The 24,480-nt window shown below is 36.2% G+C and overlaps 1 protein-coding gene across 1 annotated transcript in view; it reads right to left on the bottom strand.

The window, feature by feature from the left end:
• CAMK4 (calcium/calmodulin dependent protein kinase IV) overlaps positions 1–21,463 on the bottom strand; it is a 41,812-nt gene extending 20,349 nt beyond the window's left edge. The window contains exons 1-7 of the mRNA XM_063293126.1: positions 21,455–21,463; positions 19,994–20,056; positions 19,411–19,553; positions 13,172–13,244; positions 2,777–2,867; positions 1,672–1,746; positions 122–197 (exon numbers count right to left, since the gene is read on the bottom strand). Coding sequence (XP_063149196.1) covers positions 122–197; positions 1,672–1,746; positions 2,777–2,867; positions 13,172–13,244; positions 19,411–19,553; positions 19,994–20,056; positions 21,455–21,463 — 530 coding nt within the window. The remainder of the gene's footprint in view (positions 1–121; positions 198–1,671; positions 1,747–2,776; positions 2,868–13,171; positions 13,245–19,410; positions 19,554–19,993; positions 20,057–21,454) is intronic.
• Between the last annotated feature and the right edge of the window lie 3,017 nt (positions 21,464–24,480).

A 24,480-nucleotide genomic window follows, 5' to 3' on the forward strand; every position in this document is an offset into this window, starting at 1 on the left:
TCATTACAAATAGAACAAAGCAAATTATTGATTTAGTTCTTGTTGACAGTTAATAAACACTGATTATTAGAAAACAAATTATGAAATAATCATGTTCCATAGTTATGTCATCTACACTTACAGGATATAGGTGATTATTCCTATGGACCACATGTCTACTTCTGAGCCATAGGCACACCCTCGTAGAATTTCTGGTGCTGCAGATGATAAAGACCTTGTCAGTAAAACAAAAGTTAAACATAGAAACAAACAATAATGAGATCACCATGTTTGGTCTTAACTCACGAAGAAAAAAAGCTGAATTCCACAAATTCAACATGACAAAAATTACAAATGTAATTAAGTAAAATAGAACTTGAATGCAAGAGTGGACGTACTTCTGTACTAAAATGCAAGTAATCTTTGTGAAAGTGAAAGGTCCCCTGTGCAAGGACCAAGTCTTTAGCACTAGTTAAATGCTCTCAAATGTACATGGTGACCAAGCTGCAAGAAAAACATTTTGGGGTGATACTTTGACCTAACAGTTCAAAGTACCAATTCATAAGTTACTATGGCAGATACTTTTGAGGATGTCAGCCAATTTGATTATGATTAAGATGGCCATAATTTTCTGTTTAACAATTTATTTCTGATCTTCACATGGGATTTCCCAATACATTCAAAATATATTTGCTCAAGAGATTTTTTTTCTCAAGAAACTTGCTCAAACTTTTATCCATATCTTTTTGTGTTATGCTTTATAATGAATACTGCAATTATTTGGAGATTACAGGGAAAAAAAACCAAGCTTCATTCAGAAGACATATTTCCCCCTCAAATTAATTGGTGGGTGCTCCTTGTACACAGCTTCTCAATTGGACTTTTTCATGGACTCCTGAAGATTCCAGCTGTGTATCAGAGGCTGTTTGTGGAGATGGTACATTCCACTTGTTTTCCAGCCTCCACTGAACAACTTCTGAGCCATTTGAAAAGGAATTTTATCCCTCAGAGAAATAGGGATGGGGAGAATCTCTCTGTCTTGACATGACAACCTCTGTCTCTTGAGAAGATGGGGATTCTAAGCCTGCAGTCCGCCTGAGAGGATATATGTATTTTAGGAATGTCTGGGATTTGCCAGATAGCCAGGAAGCTATATTCACCTCACGTGTTATTTACATGAACATGTGAATGTTATGCAAATGATGTAAATTTATGCAAAATACATAAAATGTGAGTTATATTATGCAAATGGAATAAAGTACATCAGTTGTCCAGACTACTTTGTCCATTGTTAGGGGTGAAATCTGATCTAAAATGTTGAACATTGCATCTAAAGTCCACTAAATTGGAGTCTGTGAAATTGAGGTTTTACTGTATTACAGAATGCTATGTTTAATTAAAGAATTGTACACTTCCATCTGGGATGGTCTTCTCTTTAACCAAGCATGCAGCTTTGGGATAGTTATACTATCTCTATTCATGTACGGTTATAGTTAGTATACCACTTGAGCTGATAAATGATACTTTGAACAAGTGAGTACAATATAGCCCAAGATATTTTAATGTGAACTAGGTTTTTTGTTTTTTGCTATTTTGGATCTCAGTGTGATAGTTGCTAAGGAATTATAGAGAGTTAAAACAACAGAATACAAACAAAAAGAGATTTAATATAAGGTAAATACAGAAACATACCACAATACCCTGGAGTTCCACAGACTGTTTTCATGGTAACCTGATCTGCAACTATCTTGGAAAGTCCAAAATCAGCTGTTATGCAGAAACCAGAAAATTATATTTCTTATGAAATAATTGTTGAGTTAGATGTAGCAAATCAATGTTCTAAATCAGGTAGGAAGCCTATATAGATGGAAAATGCTTCAAACATCAGAAGGTGACCTTCAGATTAATGTGGCACAGTAATGAAACCCGGTCGTATCCTTGCTTGTTTTTTTCTTCCCAATTGCATGTCTTTTAAACGCACAAGCATAATATTTGAATAATGTTCTATAAAACAGCATGCATTGAAATACAGAGAAAAAAGGACATCTGAAGCACAAAAATATTATTTTAAGAAAGAATGGAAATCTAGAGGGGATGAGAATAATTATTTTCTAAATTGCAAAGAATCACTGATGCATGCAGAAGTCCCCTGAACCAGACTTCTGCTACGATCAGTGCTCTGGAATGCTGTCTGCATAATGGGAACAGAATGAAAATATCAGGGAAGAAGAAATTAATGTATTCCTCTTCAGCACTGAACGGAGCAAGTACTATAGGAAAACTTTCCCCTTGTTAAATGCAATAAACCTACAGCTGAAGGGTGCTTTGAAGTTTTATCGATCTGTGATCACAGGGTGTTCTCTTAGAGGAGAAGACAAAATTGTCATACAAACAAGCTGTTTTCTCAAGCTGCTTACATACATCATCTTCCTGCACCTTATTAGGACCAAACAGTGGTTGATTTAGGATAAGAGCAGCTTTGTCCTTCATCATACATACCTATTTCTAACTTGCTTCTTTCTCTGGGAATTGTACAAGACTGCAATATGAACAAAGACAACTTGTTTCTAACTCATGTATTGCCCGTGCTCTTTATCACTTACAGTATTCCCTTTCCTTCTAGCAATTTGTTTTGTGCAACTTATCTGCTATTGTAATGGCTTTTAACTTATTTTATTGTGCATCCTAAATAATGCTTTGGTTATGTCTGCTAATGTTTGCTGATTTTGGGGTCCCACACTACCCTACAGCACCAACTTGCTAAAGCTGCCACTAGAAGATATCAATTATCAATTACCTATTTTTAAAGGTGCATCTGGAGCTGGTGTTGCATACAATAAATTTTCTGGTTTCAAATCTCGGTGAACAATTCCATTGGCATGTAAATACTAGAAGGAATAAGTGAAGGTATGCAATGTTACTTCATACAATTAATACATTTTCATAATACTGTGCATATGTACATGGTTTTGACTTCTGGAAAAAAGTGGAATATAAATCTAATAAATAAAATAAATATGTAGACCACAATTTTATGCATTGAGAATAGGAATAGGAAAAAAATGGAAGATATTTGTAATCTCAAAAACAACTTGTACACTCAGCTGGAAAATTAAAATAAAAGACGAAAGATTGTTTTGAGAATGTTTTTTAAAAAATAAAACTTTATTTTAAACTGCAACATTAATTTATTTGTATTTCTGTGCAATACAGTTAAAGATATCAAAAACAAAATGATTAAAACAACATCAAGCAATTATTAAAGAGCAGATTATTCAGAATAATTTCAAAGTCGTGTTATATACACTTATATTCCCTTAATATTGTTACATATATGCAATCTGAGTAGACTCAAAATTCTTCTAAAAGTAACCCTCCAAACCAGTTATGCTTTATGATTATAATTTTGGTGTAGGCATTCGTCTTTTCCACTTTAATATTTCTACAGGAAGTTTGAGATTAATGTTGTTACAATGTATTCCAGAATTAAAATACTACTATAGATAAGAAACCCAAAATACAATGGTTGCATTTAGACATCAGAATGAATTATGGCAGTGGTTCTCAAACTTTGCAGTAACAGTGACCCTTTGAAATGATAAATGAAATACTATAGCTCTCCCTAAAATTATTTTCATTGGGATTAGGAGTATTCAAACATATGAGCTCAACTTAGATGCCTAACATTTTTTAAAATTGGGACCTGTCTCTAAGTTGCTTGCAACCCCCTTGTAGGGGTCCCAATTCAGAATTTGAGAAGCATGCTGAAGCATGATGATTTATTGTGATCAGAATAAGCCATATTGAGACTACTCCTGCCCATTGCTCAATGATTTTAGTTCAGTTTTTGATTACACCAAATTAATAATTTCATCTGAACCTAAGAAACTATGATTAGTCTTAAATATTTCATTAGCCATGTGCTTGGTTTATGTCAACATTAAGGTGCACTACACTTTGGATACTGAGTGTGATTTTATGAAAGGGAAAACTTTCATCCTTAAGCTATAATAAAAGAGGATAAGAATAGGAAGAAAATAGGTGACGAAGGATTGGTCATGGGACCCTTCATCAAATTGTGATAAACTACAGTTTATTTTGAAATCTACATGTGGCCATAACTGTTTATATAAAAATACACTTGGATTGTGTTATAACTATTATTTATAATCATTGCTTATTTAGGCATATAAAAGTGGTAGTTTTCAATTTAATGGCTTCAAGGAGTAATATCACAATGACAATTGTGTACTTCTAAAAAGAAAGAAAAATTAGTCTTCACAAAGGATAATGCTATGATCACTAGTAGCCACAGTGGTTTATAGTGCAAGAGTATCAGGATGCTACTGCAAATAAATGCTACTTGTGGCGTCCCCAAGGGGCCTGAGAACATAGTGGATTAAACTGGCCAATGTTTGATCCCATTTCTTTGTAGACAATGCCAAATGCAATGCAAATGGGGTATCTGTATGTGTGGTAAAACAAAAAGTTACAGTCAAAAATGTGAATGAATGTGGACTGAACATTAAAGTAAGTGGCCAATTCAAATGTGAGGAGCTTTGGTCATATAGAAAGAATGAATGAGGATCAAATCACAAAAGAAATATGTGAAGCAAGAGTTAATCAGCCAATGGGAATGGGAAGACCAAGAATTTGTGGCTGGATAAAGCTGCTGAGATCCTCAAAAAGAGAGATATGAGAAGTTTAAATAAACAGAAGACAAAGTACAAATTAGGGTATGGGAATGGAGGAACTAAGGATGTTTGTAAGACAAAAAAGTAAGGAGAAGGATAGTGAACAGTAATGTTTGCACTCAAATTAAAGGCTTTCTACTCAAGCCTCCAGCATTTCCACATCATGCCACCTGCCATTATTCAAGGGTTAATTAGTCTGTCCTCAGCTTCTGAATCTTCAGCTGCTTGTATTCTCAGGAAACCAAAGGAATTTTCAACGTCTAGATCATGTAAGATCCCATGATTCCTACTGCTGCAGACAAAATTGTTTTTCCTTCCCTCCCAGGGAACTTCCCTGTAGTTCTTTTCCGACAACAACTGAGTTAGAAGATTTTTGGGAAACTGCTTCATTCTCTGATGAGGACTCTTCTAGAGTTCAGCCAATTGCCTCTGACAGGATTCAGTTAGATCCTGGAGGACTATTGCTGAGATACTTCCAAGCCTCCCGCACAGAGGGGTAAAGTCTTTCCCACTCTCATTTTAGAATGCTATGACTTCATGCAACTTCCTTTGTCACCAAGCTTCTTCCTCATTCTTCATTTTCCTTCTTTCCACTAGTTGCGTGTCCCCTTTTCCGCCCTTTTCTGCCCTCTTGTCTTCTCCCTTTCCTCCCTTCGCTCTTCTTTTCTCTCTCTGTAATTCATTTCTGTTCCATCCTCTATCTTCTCTGTCTCTTTCCTCCTTTGTTTCTCCCTGGCCTTGTGCTTCTTCTTTGCTCTTCTTGGGTCCACATTGCCTCTGTTCCAGGAGTTGCCTCATGGTTCTCTTTCCAGTTAGCAATAGTCGAGTCCTGACAGGCTGACAGAGTGTATTGCCTACGTGTGATATCATTTTTTCTGCAGTGCCAATTTAACCAGGTATCTATTTTGGCTGGGGTAACCAACAATAGAACTGAAATTCCCAAGTTTCAAAGTAGAAGAAAGAAGAAGTGGGATGGCCAAAATGAGTTGTGTTTCCTAAAAATAAGTGGGAATGTCACGCTCCACCCACTTCAAGCACTGCTTCTGTTCAGTCTCTTTTCTTCTTATGTCTCTTTCAGTTCCTGCCTTTATCATAGCTAGTTTTGTCCTTGTTTTTTCCAGCCCAGTTTCTTTTCCTACTATTGAAAATTTTCTCTTTTGCTCTCACTCTAATCTACAGCATAACACTGTTTTTGACGTTGTACCTTTTCTTCTAGTATCCAGTGCTCCCACACCATATATCTCTCTTATCTATGGCTATAACTTCTACTTTTTGCCACTGAAATGCATCTGAGTTTCTTCTGAGCAAATGAATTCGTTTCATGAATCATGTCTGATGTGCCCAAAAGAAATTACTATTTGTTACTTCTTGAGCTCCACAGATAAAAAGCCTTCCTCTTCACTTCTCAGGAGACTATTTTAGATAATGCTTTCTATGATTTACTTCACCCTTTTAATACTTTCTGGTACGTCATTATGGCTTCAGGGTCAGTTCTCAATGATGAGAAATATCAGTTCTACTACTTGCTGTTTCCTTACTTTATACCTTTTCAACAATGTGAAGCAGCATAACAGTACTTCTAATAAATAATCTGGTGTTAACACTCTATTGGAATCAACAAGCAGAATTTACATGATTTTTCAATAAAGTTACTCTAGTAACATAGATATAATTATCAGATTTACCACAGACTCTTTTAGCCACCCAGAGTCACTGAGAGTCATGTGGCATACAGGCTTAATAAATGATTATTTTGTTAACAAGGTAAGGTTTAAAAATTAATCAGTTCATACAGCATCTTTTCAACAATCTATAATGCAGCAAATATATAAATCAAATGAAATTCAGTTTTTAAAAAATGGTGAAGTGTAGTAAAACTGGATGGGTTTCTTTTGCTACACGGCAAAACATGTATGTATTTAAAATATTTATTTTCCACTCTTCCTCTATATGATTATCAAAGCAGTATATTCTAAAACAGTATTTATTTATTGTCTTTATATCCAACTTTTTCTCTGACAGGCTTACATAGGAGCTTCCTTTAATTTTAACCCTATGACCTTGGTCTTGTGAGGCAGTTAGGCTAATAAAACAACTGATCCAAACTCACCCAAAGAACTCCAGTATAAAATAGAGACTGAAATCTGAGTTGCCCTACCCGGAGCCCAATACTTGTCTCATTTTTAGTATAAACAAGCAATTGCAAACACCAAAAGATGGAACAATGAAAATATCAAGGAGGGCTCATAATTAATACAAACATTGTTTTAATATTCCTTGTAAATGCAAGCAGTGAAGTAGTCCTACTTTTCCAACAATTCAAGTCTGTCTCTATTCAAATATTTATTTAGTTATCATATTTTAAAATGGCATTCCATTAACAAAAGCATGATTTTGAATCTGCAGAAAGGCAGATCTGACTCAGAAGGGCTGCATTAGGGAATCATTAAGAACATAATGAATTATAGCAAATGCAGCCTAGAGGCAGAATCTAGTCTTTGGGGAACCAAATGGTTTAAGGTAAAAATGATATTCTAATGCTGATGTCTTATTTTAATAGATAAGAATGTTAGTAAAATAGCAAATTGAATATTGCTAATTGTGAGAACAAAATTCATAGTAAAGCATGTTAAGTGTTCACCATACAGTATATACACAGAATATGCCCATGGTTAAAGTTACACTGATTAAAAGCAGTTAGCTTTTTCAAATCTGAATTACTGACGATTTTGTCATTTCAAGAATAAATAAAATCAGTCTAATTACCTTCTAATCTTACCTACAGAGAATGGAGACACACATACAGTATATCCTACTACAACAGAGAATTCAGCAACAGCACGAGAGCTTATCAAAGTAATGTTTAAAATAGCTGTTGGTTTTCAAATAATCTGACCTCATCTTGAATAGTAAATAAAGACATAGCTTATAAAAAAGACACAGATTATAAAAAAGTACAGGATAAACAAATGTATTGGCTTTGTAAGCAGGTTTAAGAAATAGAGCCAAAGAAAATTAAGGAGTTACAATCAGAGAGACAATGCAAAAACAGGATGTGGCTTAAAACACAAGATGTCTACATGGGCCATGGAATTTTGCTAGATCCATGAAATTTCCTTCTTGCAGACTTTTCCATTTAGTCTACTTCCTCTCTGCTGCTGAATTCAAAGTTATGGCTAGAAGCTTTTCCCTTCAAATGTACTTATTCTGTTTCACTTCTCTATATATTCTAGTATTTGTGAAACCCTTGGTCTGGGAATAATTTTCTCATGACAAAATATCCCAAGCAATCCATGTAAAATTAACATTAACACTGTCTTACATGGACTGCTGCACAATTGCTAGTCTCATTTGTCACTGATTTCTTGCAAAGAAACAAATGAGAGAACAAGACTATGTTGGGGATTTAAAATAATCATAGGCAAACAGTCCTGGCAACTAATACAACAGGGCTGAATGTCTTTTTTTCTAGAAAGTTAACCATCCTTTAAAGTTTTAGGTTATGTGCTTCTAAACAAGTAATTCCTTAAATATTTTGGTCTAATACACACATCATTGGTGGAAAAATTAATTTTCCCTCCAGCAGTATTGAAAAGTACCATATACCAGGTCGAACTATTTGTCCTTCTATCCCAACATTTTCTTTTATAATTGAAAATGCTTCTCCTGGATTGCTTCTATTCCAGGAGGTGATCTTTTAAGTGAAGAAACAAGAACTGAAATTCCAATAGACAGAATATATGTAGCTCAGGGTTGAACTGTGGAGTCCTTGGTGCTCTCTGAGCTTGGTTGTTTGCTTGCAGGCATTTCATTACCCAGCTCGGTAACATCATCACTGCTAGTGAATGTGGGGTTTGCTCCCTGTTTGAGTAGCTTGCCCTGCCAGTGTTGGTGGGGGTGTGGTTTTCCCCTTGGAAGTTCCTTGATTAGGATATTGTTTTCTGCTTGATTGTTTGCCTGGTGTTAATCCCTGCTTATCAGGGCATTGGCTGCTGGAGAGGATGTGTTCTGGTATTTTTGTTTCCTTCTTAGCTTTTTTATTGCCTCTTTTGAATGATGTGTAAATGTAATTTATTTCTACATGTCTATTGATGGCTGATTTGTCTGAATGCCAAGCTAATGAAATTCAATGCAAGAAATTCAACCATATATTTTAATATAATGTATCAGTTTTGATACGCTGGAGTTAAAATTGCTGGAAGAAACATTAACAATCTCAGATATGCAGATGACACCACTTTGATGGCTGAAAGCGAAGAGGAACTGAGGAGTCTTATGATGAAGGTGAAAGAAGAAAGTGCAAAAGCTCACTTGCAGCTAAACCTCAAAAAAACCAGGATTATGGCAACCAGCTTCATTGATAACTGGCAAATAGAGGGAGAAAATGTAGAGGCAGTGAAAGACTTTGTATTTCTAGGTGCAAAGATTACTGCAGATGCTGACTGCAGTCAGGAAATCAGAAGACGCTTAATCCTTGGGAGAAGAGCAATGACAAATATCAATAAAATACTTAAGAGCAGAGACATCACACTGACAACAAAGGTCCGCATAGTTAAAGCAATGGTGTTCCCTGTAGTAACATATGGCTGTGAGAGCTGGACCATAAGGAAGGCTGAGCGAAGGAAGATCGATGCTTTTGAACTGTGGTATTGGAGGAAAATTCTGAGAGTGCCTTGGACTGCAAGAAGATCAAACCATCCTCCAGGAAATAAAGCCAGACTGCTCACTTGAGGGAATGATATTAAAGGCAAAACTGAAATACTTTGGCCACATAATGAGAAGACAGGACACCCTGGAGAAGATGCTGATGCTAGGGAGAGTGGAAGACAAAAGGAAGAGGGGTCGACCAAGGGCAAGATGGATGGATGATATTCTAGAGGTGACAAACTTGTCCCTGGGGGAGCTGGGGGTGTTGACGACCGACAGGAAGCTCTGGTGTGGGCTGGTCCATGAACTCACGAAGAGTCGGAAGTGACTGAATGAATAAACAACAACAATCAGTTTTGATAATATCAAAACCCAAATAGAATGGAGTTAGATTCCATAAATGATTTACATATACCCTTATATGTATTGCTGTAATTCCCTATCCATTTAAAAATATTTTGTATATTATTATTCAAGCCTGGAAATTTACAAAGCTTATTACTTGATGTTGAATTGTATGTAAAACCTGCTATAGTAACAGCTTCAGTATTCTTTGGAAATCAGACTTTTTATGTGGTCAGCAAGCTTTAGTTCAGTCTATATACAATATCTCTAAATTACTGAAAGTACAAATAAAAGAAGAAAAAGAAAATAGTAATTTTAAAATATATAGTCATTAATAAAACATTAGATTTGAACTGAATAGCTCATTGTGGAAATACAAAACCTTTCTTTTTTGTATAGATTTTACTAAGTCAAGTGTATCAAACTGGAAGACCTTCAGAACTGCAATTCTTCACTTTCACAGATGAAAGACTTCCTAAGGAAGCTACAATATCTGCAGAGCTGCAAAGGAAATTAATTTATTAACTTATTGATGCCTGCTCATATGTGAAAGTAGATCACAATGCAGCTGGCACAGTACCATCACAAGCAGGATGTAGGGTGAACAGATGCTGAGATTCAACCTTGTGTACCTCTAGTACAACATAAAATCCTGATCCATTCAAGATGGTAGTTACATAAACAATACATTTTCCAAGTAGAGAATGTTCATTTATCTGAAAGAAACCAAACTCAAAATGGATAACTAGTAAAACTGCATTGCAAACAAGCAGATCAGACCAGATTTAATTTACAATAATTAAATATCGATTACAAAGAATACAGTTGGGGAATATATAGCCCTTCAAATGTCATTGAATTAAATCTCCCAGCGTCCTTTACTGCTGGCAATACCAAATAGAAGTAATGGAATTACTGGTCTCTGGCATACAATGCTACAATCTTTGGTATATTTCTATGCTGATGGAGCAAAAGTTGGACACCTTCAGCAGTACCAAGTTGCCACAGTTTCACATTTTTAAAAAAATTAACAGATTTCTCTGTGTTTTAATGCCTATAATTTATTGATTCAATCACAGAAATCTTGGATGGATAGAACTAGATGGATCAGACAGGTGGAAATTACTTTTACCCATTCTTGGTAGAATCCATGCAATTTCTGAGCACAAAGAGAACTCCAAGTAGTGAAGCAGCATAGATAACTAAAGTGTAAGTGGCAAAACCAGTGGACAAAAATAATCAAGAATAAAACTTATGTTGGAGCCATGCCATAGCAGTGGTAGAAACCAGCTATTCCATTCATTTTAAATATTCATATAGGGTAGTTGTCTTTAAAGTATGCGTATGTTGTACAGTTCAATGAATTATTTTCTATAAAATTAATTGGCCTGGTTCCATTCGTATTGCCCCTCTGGTGGAATATTTGATCCAATGGATTGTTCCATTGGTGTAAACGTAGAAGTCTTTTAGCAATTTTCCGTACTCTTCCAACCCCCATAATATTTCCCTCTGGAGCAGATATAGACTGCTGAGGATCGGGGAAAACAGTGAAACAGTATTCCATAAGAAGAATGTCACCAATCAATTACAACTCACAGATAATGCAAATATTATGTATTTATAAAATAATCTCAGTACTGAGAACTGAAACATAAATCATCTTATTAAAACCCTTCCAACATCATATGGCAAGGCAGAAGAAAGAAGCAACAGCATTTTGCTTCAACCCTCTATTCCCATTACTTCTTCATTTTTCTTAAGTCATTATAATTTCATAGATGTTATATTATTAGTTCTAGGGACTGAATAAGTTTGTAGATTCCAGGCCTCCCCTGATCTGCCCCCTTCTTGCCTTTATTGATGTCAAAGCTTTGATGTGAGAAGATTCTAATTCTATAGTTTGGTCCCTGTACTCACTCCTGCCACCCTGCCATGATCCTGGGAAACCAGAAGCTGGAAAGTGTGAGGAATTAGACACATCTTTCAAAGGCCACAGAGACTGCTTTATGTGAATAACTGGAGTGAAATGCAACCACAACTGCAACACCATTTGCACTGTAAATGGAGGTCACTTACCACCACAGCAACAAGAAAATGGGACTAAAAACAACAAAACTGATATATAATTGAAGAGCAAGTGGCAGTCATAGCTAGGACAGCCTTTGCACAGCACAATGTGTTGTGTACCAATTGGCCCATTCCTAGACTGGGAGACCCTGCTCACAGTCACTCATGTCCTCACCTCCCATTTGGATTACTGCAATGTGCTGTACATGGGGTTGCCCTTGAAGAGCACCCAGAAACTTCAGCTGGCACAAAATGCAGCAGCATGGATAGTTATGGAAGCCTTTCTTTTGGCACATGTGACACGTCTTCTCTGTGCACTGCATTGGTTGCCAGTATGCTTCCAGGTCCAATTCAAGATGCTGGTAGTGACCTATAAAGCCCTTCATGGCATTGAGCCGAGTTACTTGCAGGACCATCTCTCCCCAGTTGTATCTATCCATCCTATTAGACCCTGGTCCTGTCCATCAGGGAGTGTTGGCTGGTGGGACACAGGAAGAGAGCCATGGCGCCCACACTTTTTAACATTATTCCCACAGAGATTAGATTTGCCATGACCCTACTGGTTTTCGGTAAGGCCCTGAATACCTGGTTCTGTTACTGAGCCTGGAGCCCTGGGTACATGGTTTAGCCTGTATTGTGGTTATGCTGGTTGTGCTGGTTTGTTTTATCTCACCTACATTTGTTATTTATTTTTTGTTATGATTTATGATAAAAAATCATAACAAAAGAGTTGTCATTGAGATGGGCAGCCCTATAAATTAAATAAATAAATTGTTGTTGATTAAGCCTCCTGGTGACCAGTCTGTTCTATAAGCAGATTTGAATCCATCTCTGATAATGGTCTAAGTCTTGGAAATCCAAACCACTAGCAGCAACCTTCTGCTGGTGGTGGCACTGAACTGTTAAAGAAGAGCTTGTTTCTCCTGGATCTCTGTACACTTGTATTTTAGTACCTTGCATTTTGCTTGCTGTTATTCAGCCTTTGCACGGGACTTTTACTTTGCATGCATTTATTCTAGATAAAGATAGTCTAACTAGGGAAGTTTCATGGTGCTGCCAGGAACATTCTAGGTGCTACTTCACACAGAGAACCTATGGGGCAGCCTTCCAGAAACCAGGCATTGTTCAACTGCTGGGATTCTGAGCAATGGAAGGTTCCCAGCTTAAGTTGGTCTATGGCAAGAACTGATTCCTTGCTTCAGACATTTGCCCTCAGTGTGAGGAGGGTATTAGTATGGGGATGAAAGAAGCGGAGAGTGCTTTTTCATGGTCTTTCTTCTCGCATGTTGTTTTGATCACTGATTGAGATTGATAAATATAAATGAATTCACACTGTTATCAAGAAGTTTTTCTTTCATTTAGTTGTCTATACTGATCAAACAAATATTTCTAATTTAATGAAATATTATTCTGAAGCTGTGAGGCTAGTAAAAACTTACAGCAACTGCCTCCAGGATTTGTTTCACAGCATCAGCAGCATCTCGTTCACTGTAATATCCTTTTTCCACAATTCTATAAAGAAACCAAAAGATGCCATTCAGACTCAGGGATTTCTAGAACAGCACAATTCCAAGCAAACTTGTAATTAAAATAAATCACAGAATAATCAAGCAGCAATAAAATCTATCATGTCTTGGGAGGAAAAATCCTCACTAAAACAAGCTTACTCTGGCCTATAACAACCATTATGCTTCTTGAAAGATGCTTTCAAGAAATCAATCTAAATACTCTGGAAACAAAATAAATTTATGTTAATAAATATTATATGCTTAAAATAAAAGCTACTATAGAAATGTATAAGATTACAGCCTCCAGACCAATAAACAGGGGTATAGTACAGAAGATTAAATCCATAGCCTGGAATTATTTATTTATTTATTTATTAAATTTATGTCACTGCCCATCTCCCCCAATGGGGGACTCTGGGTGGTTTACAATAAAATAACACTAAAAACATAGCGATCTAAATTACCATTAAGATATAATAAAATGAATGGAAAATCCAAGTGGAGATGGAGCGCAATCACTGCTATGGCGCCAGCCATCCCCAGGTGGAGCTATCACTCTCCCCCTCCCAAGCAAGGCGGCAGAACCAGGTCTTCCATTTCTTCCGGAAGTCCGAGAGCGAGGAGACCCATCTCAACTCAATTTATTCAATTTATTCCAGAGTCCCTCCTTTGGGGGGAGATGGGCGGTGATAAAATTTGATAAATAAATAAATAAAATTATTATCATAAAGCAAATGTTATTTACAGGTAAGTAGTAGATTTAGAGCCTATAGGTATATAGATATACACACACAGACTTTATACCTTTCAAGGTCAGGTGCTCTTATGTATTGTCTTATTTTATGGAATTAGACTCACAAAATTGTCATTATTATTTCTCAGTAAAGAAGGCATTGAGGTTCTCCCATTGAAAGCAGCCTCTATGAGAAATCATGAATGAGGTGATATGCTGTAGTGTGACTAGAGGTATCTGACTATGATGGCTAGCGGAACCTGAAAGAGGTATGATCAATGCTCCTGACAAGATTAACCCTGATTTAACAATTTAGCTCTGAACAACCCATCTAGTTGTAGAAGTGTCAGGATGGATGGGATAAGTCATGCTTTTGAACCCCAAGGCTTTTAACTTATATTCTACACCCCAAAAAGCAAGCCTTACACTCAGAGTTTCCAAGCCATTGCACAGAATGATTCACAACTTAAGACTGCACTGTGGCAGTTACTCGCAGCATAGGACCAAGCATGTTCACTGATTAAGTTCCACTGAATAGGATGATAGTTAAAAGGAATTATCCTCATACCTTCTACTCCGGGGCAGTCACACTGAAATCAATGGGTCTACTTCAGGGTATGTGATTTGAAGACTGCAGAAATAAACCACCTGTTATCTTAGATTTGAGAGCCAGTTTGGTGTAGTGGTTAAGGCATCAGGCTAGAAACCAGGTCACTGTGAGTTCTAGTCCTGCCTTAAGCACAAAGCCAGCTGGGTGACCTTGGGCCAGTCCCTCTCTCTCAGCCCTAGGAAGGAGGCAATTGCAAACCACTTCTGAAAAACCTTGCCAAGAAAACTGCAGGGACTTGTCCAGGAAGTCTCCAAGAATCAGATATGATTGGTTAAAAGAAAATCTTAGATTTAGTAACAGCACTTCTTTGTCAGATCTTAAAAGCAGTTTGCTTGTGAAACTAGTGTGTGAATTAAAATGTGATAAATCACAATAAAGAGCTTTAGAAAAATACATGGTATAGCTATGCACACTTTGAAAATGATTTGGAAATACTTTGGACCACTTGCAAGAGCAGCATCTGTTTATTAAATCAGCCCAACTTTTTTCAGGCTTACAGGAGATGTGGCTGCTTTAAGAATGGCATTAACTTCAATCATTAAACAAAACAGCCAGCCATGTTTTTCAGGCTCCTACTGAAGTCTGAAAAAAGATGAATAGCAGAGAGATGCAAGATCACACATGGTCCAAAACACTTTTTTCAAATGTTTGAAGCGTGCACATTCCTAGTAATCATAAATCAATTAAAATAGCATAAGGATCCTCAACAATTACTGCAAAGTACTTCCAAGCTAGATGCAGAAAAAAAGAAAGCTGGCAAGTTTAGAAGCACTTAAGCATCGGGAAGTACACTAACATCACCAAAACCTTTTCCTATGTATTTTTATTATCTTATTGATACCCAACTAATGATACATTAATCAAGTTTTACTTAGAACTTTTTTATATGATACAAATTGTTCAGTGCAGGAATGCCAACTTTCAATTTAATAAATATTAGTGGCCCAGATCAACAATGAAGTCAGATAAGGTCTAGGAAGGAACTTAGCATTTGAAGATATGAGATAAGTGGTGTAACTATAACTTAATTGGGATTTCTTTAATAGTTATACCTTTTTCAGACATAAATGCCAGTTATCTGTGTCTTATATCAAAAATCGTACAATTTGATGGCAGCAGTTAGCCCTTAGCTGATCTTGAAAAATTAAGCAAGGTTAGATCTGGTTAATACTTGGATGACCAAGACTTCCAGAGAATACTAGGGAAACTGAAAAACTTCCCCCCAAATGACAATAGCAAACCATTGCTGCCAAGAAATGGTGTGGATATGCTCAGGAAATCAACAGGAGTCAAGGTCAACTTGGAGACTTGACTTATATAGAGGGTCCAAGGTATAATTCTCAGCAGTCTCTTCAATGATTTGTGAAGTGTTTAGTATTTAATTATTGGTTATCATTTAGAGAATGGCAATCAGCCAATAAAGCTCTACTTTCTCAGAAGAATGCAGAAATACACTTTTCTAAAAAGTCACATAGAGCTACAAGAAACCAGCAAAAAATATTTCATGAAGTCACAAAGTGGTATGTATTTTGAAGCTATATTACTTACTGTAAAACTAGGGAGAAGCACGAACATCAGCATTTTATGTTGAATTCTATGTAATAAAGGCAGCTAAACCATGCAAGGCAGCTAATTTTAGAATCTTTCCAATATATTTATTAATCATAATGAGATTTTTAAAAATGTAGTTTAGAAGGTAGATAGTGAAGCAAAAAATGTTTTATTTGGCAACAGACATAGAAAACATTAGAAGTGAAATAATAAGCTATTAAAACATTAATAACAAGGTTAAAGCAAAATAGGCCAGTTTTATAATAAATATTTTAAATAATAGAATAGAATAGAATACAATACAATACAATAGAATACAATACAATACAATACAATACATAAACTAAATAATCAGTATCTTGTTCTCCATTAAAATTTTAGCTACTGAAAGCCAACAAGGGGGTGAAGAAAGACCTCCTTTGTCATGTATTAATTGTGTTGCATAGGTAGTTTGGTTTTTGTGCATTTATTTCATAACCAACATATTGCACTTGCTTATTGTAACACTAAATGACAGCAAGAATGCTCACAATCCATTTCAGCCTTTCCTAGCGCAGTGCCCTGTAGGTAAGGTGGGATTCTGACTTCCAGTATTTCCAGCCAGCATGTGGATTTGAACTCAGATATCTTAGTCTTAGTCCATGCATATTGTTTTCAGATTATATGCAGCTACGTGAATTAGGTTTAAAAACTGGTCATGAAACAAGCCAAGCAGTAATAGTTATAGAATCTGTCTTAGAACCCTAGTTGTTGTTATGTACCTTAGGAAGGCAAACATTTTATTTCACTGATTTTATTCCTGAAACAAGAGAGAGAACAACGAATTCTGTTCTGCAGGACCAATAAACAGAGTTCGTGATGTGCTCCAAATATTAGACCAATATCCAAATATGATGAAAAAAGCTATTTTTATTTTGTTGCTTCAGGGGTGGGTTTGTATATGCATATATGATACACAGATATTTACAAAGACAAAGCTGCAAAATCTGGAACTATTTATTTATTATTCCATTATGCATATTTATGTCATTACACTTTGGGCAATTCGTCCAAAGGGAAGATGAGATAAGATAGAGAACATGAGTTAGTGCACAAGCTACCTGATCAGTCAGTCTTTCTTTTGCCTTGAAGAGGTGTTAATATGGAGGTTCCCTATCTATTTCTTTTATGCTTTCTGGCCTAGGAAGATGTCATTGCATTCCAGCTGGCTGGCCAAAAGAACATGTTGCATCCATACCAACACTCTGACTTTCTGATTAGTTCCCTTTCTTATTCCATGAACTGATGGAATGGTGGATGGATCTTTGTTTTGAGAATACAGTCTCTTGGAAATGAGTAAAATATCCAAGACACAGCTTTTGTTAAAAGAATTTTCTGTCTTCTCTCAACTTGTCTTTGTCCATTCTAGGTGGCACCAATTTCTCACAACCTTCTCAAGTTACTGTCCTTTCATTCAGCTTCATTGTCATCTATAGAGATGCCCCTTTCACAGCGTTGGCATTTACCTGATTCCTGTGTTGACTTTTGTTTTTGTCATTTACAGCTCACGTTTAAGGTCTTCCTAAAAATATGCTCTCAACCTTGTTTCATTTCACTCATTCTTTCATTCACATATTAAAATGGCTGCCTGAATTTGGCTATGCTACAGTTAGCTACAATATATTTAAAATGTCAGTTTAGGCTGCCTCAGTTCACAGCGATGTCTATAAAATGCTGGAGATAATAAGAACATATTCCAAAATTTAGTCTCTGAACCATAGCTAAAGAATTTTAAAAAATAGCTGCTCTCAGCTTCTGAAGTGCAAGGCAGAGAGTCCTAATAAAGAATGACAATCTAGTAGTAATGCAGTGTAGAATACATATGTGACAGGCCTTGTGAATAAATAAGCAGCAGCAAGGCAGATCTATGTTTATAGATTCAACAGGTATTTATGTACACCAGAATGGGAATAGAGAATTTGAAGTACATACAAAACACAACTGAGGATTTGGTAAGTTCCCAGGAACAACAGTCAAGAAAAAAAGTTTACAAAGTGGATAAGATGTTTCCTTCTATTGCAATGATTCCAACAGTAAAAATAAAGATTTGGCTTCAAAGTCAGGGACAAGACACTTAATATCAGTAAGATCTATAATTAGAATTTGCTTTCCAGCTCCACAAATACAGTGAAACAATCATAATCATTCTAAGATATACTTCTCTGAAATTAGTAATTACAACCAATACCACAGATGTATGACTTGGCTGAAATCCTGTGGGAGATCAGGTAAACTAAGTATACTACTTCATGCTACAGATATATCCTACAAAGTGTCAGAAGCAGTTTTGCATTCACTGTGAATGTCCACTCCATTGCACTTATTACAATACCCAGTACTTCCCATGAGCTGATTAGCATGCCTTCCAGCTGACCAAAGGGAAAATGAAAAAAATTGGCATCCAGTAGGTGCCCCACTCCCATCTTTGCCTCAGTGTTTCATTTCTGCAACAATATATTTTCTTTCTCAGGTTAAAAAGCCTACACAAAGGGTGGCAAAAACTGAGAAATAACAAGTCATTTTCAGTTTATCATTTGGGACTTACATGGTGAATAATACATGGTATTTGGGGCTTTTGTTAAAACAGATTCTCGGCTTTCCCAGTCTCCTTGAGTCTCCTCATAGTAGCACACTGGCATGAGTTGCTAAAAAAAGAGTCAAATGCAGAATTACTGGCATGCCAGCATTATGAGTTTGGTAGGCAATGGAGTCTGCCACTATGGTGAGCACAGAAGCACCAGGAAAAGCTAGAAAAGGATGTATTTGGGGGCATGGCTGTGAGGAGCCAAGCTGCTCAGTGATTAGCTGGCAAACGCACTGATTGGCTGGGGTTATTTCTAAAATATTGGCTGAAAGGGAAAGAGCTAACTAGTTAGTGGCTTTCTGCAAGCCAAACATACATACAAACTTGGCTGTGCTCATAGTCTCCTGACATTTAGATAGATCTGAAAATAGTCAAAACAGCATGGATGAATCACCAATGTGTTTTAAACTGGATTAAGAAGCCTTGGGAGATGGAGAGGCTGGCCAGCTGGAAAAAGACCTGAAGATCTGCATCCCAATCCGCTAAGATGCAATACCAGCCACTGAAGCACACGTCACAGAGAAAATAGTGCATTTTCAGTCTCTTTTCTCATATAATTAAACCCAAACAAATCCCTACTTCAAAGCAAGTGTCTTTATTGTGTAATATTTGGACAGTATATAGTACAATACATAGCACAACCCATCACATACCTGTCAAACAGCTCTCCTCCTGTTACCAGTTCTAAGACAAGGCTGATTTCTGTGGGGGTTTCAAATATCTCCTTCAGTTTTATCTGAGAAAGGCAACAAAGTAAGGAATTGTCCATCTTCTCCCTCTTCAGTGTATGCATATACTTTAAGGATAATTACAATAAAGTTACAATAAAGATTAGATGTACCTTACATAGTATCTACTGGTTTAGATATATCCTAATTCTCCCCTGCACCCCATTCTCTCTTCCTTTCTTTCTAATTAAAAACTCCACAATTTATGCCACAGCAGACCATAATAAAAAAAGAACACGCTAAAAATTACTTTAAGTGATTCTTCGAGTGTTTGAAATATCTTGAAAGCCTACTGGAAATAATTTTAAGTGGAATAGGACTCTGATGCTTCCCAGAACAGACAAACAAACAAACAAACAAATAAATATGGTCTTATTAAAAACTTTTGAGGTTGTACAGCTCTTTTGGTCCTCTTATTTGCAGCAAAACAGGAAAATATGTCCACAATGGGTGATCAAAAGGCAGGCTAACAATTTTAAATCTGCGTTTGCAAACAAATATAACTTACAATATTTGGATGTGAAAGTCGAAGAAGAACACCTATTTCTGTTCGGACAATCTTCTTGTCTACCTGGTTAAAAGAAAAAAAATGTAATAAGATTTTGGAAGTAATGATTTTAAATTTTTTTACTGTTGTAGCATTTCTGAGCATATTTAATAGGCTTAGTGAGAATTTCTGTGTCAATATTTTTAGGAATCAATGTCAAAAGTCAAAAAGTAAGTAAAAAATAAATTGTAAATCTACCTCTGGAATATCTGTGAAAATGTTGACTAATGTTAATGAAATTAAATTTGACACCAAATTTAAAAGTAGAGTGAAGTTATAAAATACAAGAAACAAAAAGAAGTTAGGCATGCTATTTATCATTTAGAACAGATACTGAAATTGTTTATCTGTGTAGTGTCCCAATGATATCAGCATATAAACATTTAGAAAAGTTGATAAAATATACTTTCCCTGAACAGTTTACAAGACAAGATGATATCAGCACCCCTTTGCGAATTTGGAGAATTGTGTCTAATGACAACTTTCAAAGAAATCTTCTTAATACTTTATGTGTAGAGAAAACTTTACTTTGGTTTGCATCATTAAAGCCCAGGTATGGAGTCTAAGAAGATGAAGCCATGAAAATAAAATTAATAGTAGGAGTGACCAGAGGCAAGAAGTGGGTTTTAAATCTGAAAGGAAGAAAGTCTTTATCAGTTATGTTGGACAATTTGGGGATTAAAGCAGTTATTAAGTATACAAGGAAACCAATGTTTACCATGAAACTGAGAAAAGCAAAGTATACATGGACCAAGATTTTCATTCTGGTACACTTTAGCAAATGAAAGCTATATTTGTAGTTGATATCACTAATATGTCACACAGGATTGCCTGCCTCTTTACAAAACAAAAACAGCATTTTATATCACTTACTTGGACTTGGGGAAAAGAAGCTGCTGTTTCTCAAATGGTATGGCCTTCTCTGTGCTATCAAAACCCCACATAAATGGTTGAAACAAGGGAACAGGAATAAATGCCTAAGGGGAAACAGGGTTTTTTTTAACTGTCCTTTAAAGCTTCAGACATTTTGGGGGTTGTGTTTCTACTTAAGATAAATCTTGTCCTTGTAGAACATTGCACAGTTTGGTAAAGGACACTTGCCCCTTCAATGTATTTTGCAAACACAACAGGGTCTGTTTCCATTCACAAAGCTCAAAACTCCCCTAGACAGTCCCCACTGCTATTTTTCCTGAGGAAACATTGTATACACATCACCATCAAATGGAGTACGAGTAAATTATAAATGTGTTCTATTTGCATAGTTATGTCCATAATTATCTGCTTATTACTGCTGTACTGAAATAAGTTAAAGCCTTGGCATTCGTTCAAGAAAATCATATATAGACATGGACTATAAACATGGCCTGGAATTAACAACTCAGGTAAACCCTGATGCAATCTGCTAAGCAAGTACTGCTGTACCATTACCATTTAGAGGGTTTACATAAATGAAACCGTGGCACTCGTACAGTAGCTGAAAGATGTGGTTCACAATTATAGTCAATAGTCCATTATTTCAGGTGGAGGGAGAATGTTCTCCTTACAGTTATAACATTAGTCAAGTAACAAGACTTATTAACAAGAACCTGAATGAGGGGTAAGCAAAGCTCTGTTTTTAACAAAGGGCTCTTGATTTGCAGCTTTGTGTGCATGAATGTAGGCACTAAGTTCTTGCATGGGCAAATCTTTTACCTCAATGAAAGGAGCAACTCAACGTGCACATCATTTTGAGTGTTCTCATCACCTAGTCATTCCACAGATGGGAGGAAAAAGTGACTGCAAAATTTGCTCTGCACGCTGATTGAAGTTCCTATGGTTATATCAATGTATTAAACTGCGCAAATATATTTTATAATTCTTGTATCTCTAAAGCCACAATGCTCCTCCTGTTGTAAAATATATAGCTACAGTTATTATATATGATAGATATAAACAAGGCAATACCTGTTCTTCAAATAACTTCTTTAGAGTTGCACAGAGCTCTTCAGCGGGCAACTCCTGAAACAACATTTTTTACACATTACCAAAGTGCTATAATTGAAAATGGCTTTTGGACTCCTTTTCACCTTGGCCCAATGAACACATCGGCACTTATTTTACTAGTGCCATCAATGAAGTGTATGTGATATACATCATATGGTTAAGAGGGTTCTTTTGTAAGCTTTATTATACACTGATCAAACATTTATTAAAGCAAATTTTTCTAAATCTTACCTATTTTCCATCTCTGCATCAAAATATCTATATTTATAACTAGATACAGATACATCCAGTTTCCAACTTCATTCTTAATGCATTTGTGAATTAATTGGCTTTTAATTAACTGTGAGCTTTTTATCACTCTGACTACCAAGAGAAATGCTTATGTTTTTACTGTAGGTTTTTAATGGCATCTCACACTTCTGTTTCTTAAGACTGAAGACAACATTTATTTAACGTCATGTTTTAGAAGAGATTATAATTTATAAATGGCAAAAATATGGCATTACCATTAAACCTCTCGAAAGTTTACAATAAAGTCTTGTATTAATAAGAGAAGAACTGTCTCCTTTCATTAAAAGAGTGACCAGGATACAAAGTCACAATTTCAGTTCTTAACCAAGTAATAACCACTCATACTACTACTACTAAGCTCTGCTCTAGTGGTCACAGAAACTAGAGCCAGTTGTATATTAAGCTTAGTTACACTAGTCCAGGCAATTGTTGTATTTCATATATAGCTGGCTTTTCCTTGCATTACTAACCTTGAGCTTCAGTTTGAACAGAGAAACTCTGGATATTGGAAGGTTGGAAGGAAAGAAGGAAGGAAGGAAGGTTGGTTAATTTGCCCAGCTGTAACGTAACAACTTCCATCAGCAAAATGCAGAGGGAAAACAAACTCCCCTCACCTTATAGCAACGTATACATCCACAAAAATGGCTCACTTCTGAAATAAGCTAGTAATAGGTTGAGAAACCAAAGAAGTATTGCCACTCTTTGAGGCAAACTCAACTTCTTTGACTGTTGTTTTCTTAAAAGATAATATGGAAATAGTTTGCCCTATCTTCTTCTGTGATTTTCTTTTCAACTTCAAAGATTAGTCTATAGTCCAGGTACTTCCTGATAATCTCCCATTCAGGTATTAACCAGCTCTGACTCGAATCTGATTTTCAGAAGATGCTGCTATTAGCTAGGCGAAAATTCAAAGATATAGTATTTCTTTTGCTAAGCAGAAGATACTTTTTTAGTTCTCATACTTGAAACAGGCTACATTTGATATTCTTATTTTAAGTCACTTTCATTCAAAGTTAAAGTCCAATGTATATGAATTTGCACATGCAGAATCCCCAGCAGGCTTTCCAATCAGAAAAAGTGGACAGTGAATGGTGCTGAACCATGTAGGTAATCAGCTGCTTTATCAGCCACAGCTCCAGATCAATATGCAATAGTATTATGCTTGTTCAAGCCTGAAAAGATTGCAGTTGTATAGGAAATGACATATATCACTATAAAAATGTGTTACTATTAGTAACTCATGTTTTGATCGCCCCTTGAGTGGATTACTGCAATGCACTCTGTGTTGGGCTGCCTTTGGAGACAAATCAGAAGCTGCAGCTGGTAGAAATTGTAATGTCAAGATTATTAACTGGATACCCTCCCAATTCAGAATTACACCTATATTAAAGTCTGTGTATGGTTGTCAGTAGGTGCAATTTAAAGTGCTGGTCATTTCCTTTACAGCCCTAAACAACACAGCACCAGGATTTATCAAGCAACCATGCCATTGAATCCATGCATCCTATCATCCAGAATGGCCCTGCTGAACTTTTCAGCCCCTCCTGAGATCTGCAGGCTTTCTCTGTAATAGCCCTTCCTTTAAGGAATACTCTGTCCCCAGAAGTACATTCAGCCCCCACCATTCTGCAGTTCCACAAACAGCTTTAAACTGTTTTATTTCAGTGTGCTTTCAGTCTCAGCTAACTGACCATGGGGACCTATCTTATCTTTGCATTTGGTTGCTACTTTTGTTTTTGATATGGTTCCAGTTTTAGCTAGTTATTATTACATTTTTGTTTTCTTTTTGTTTGCTGTTGTACACACCACCCATACACTTTGGGATTGGGGTGGTTATAAGCACTGTAAAATAAATAAATAAGACTCTGCTTAAAAGAAAGGGTGGAACAATGCTACATCTGTTTAAAAATAATAATGATAATTTAGAAACTGTTTAATTTTCAAAGAAATTGTTTTCATCGATTTTGAGGGAAGATGCAAAACCAATTAGAAAGTCTTGCTACCCCTTAAAAAAATTGTACTTTGATATACTATAATACCCAAGGTTTAAACCAGTGTTTCTCAAAACTGGCAGCTTTAAGATGTGTGGACTTCAATTCCCAGAATCCCCCAGGCAGCCATGCTGGCTAGGGAATTCTAGGAGTTGAAGTCCACACATCTTAAAGCTGCCAAGT

This window comes from Candoia aspera, chromosome 2 (assembly GCF_035149785.1).
Source record: "Candoia aspera isolate rCanAsp1 chromosome 2, rCanAsp1.hap2, whole genome shotgun sequence".
Lineage (NCBI taxonomy): Eukaryota > Metazoa > Chordata > Lepidosauria > Squamata > Boidae > Candoia > Candoia aspera.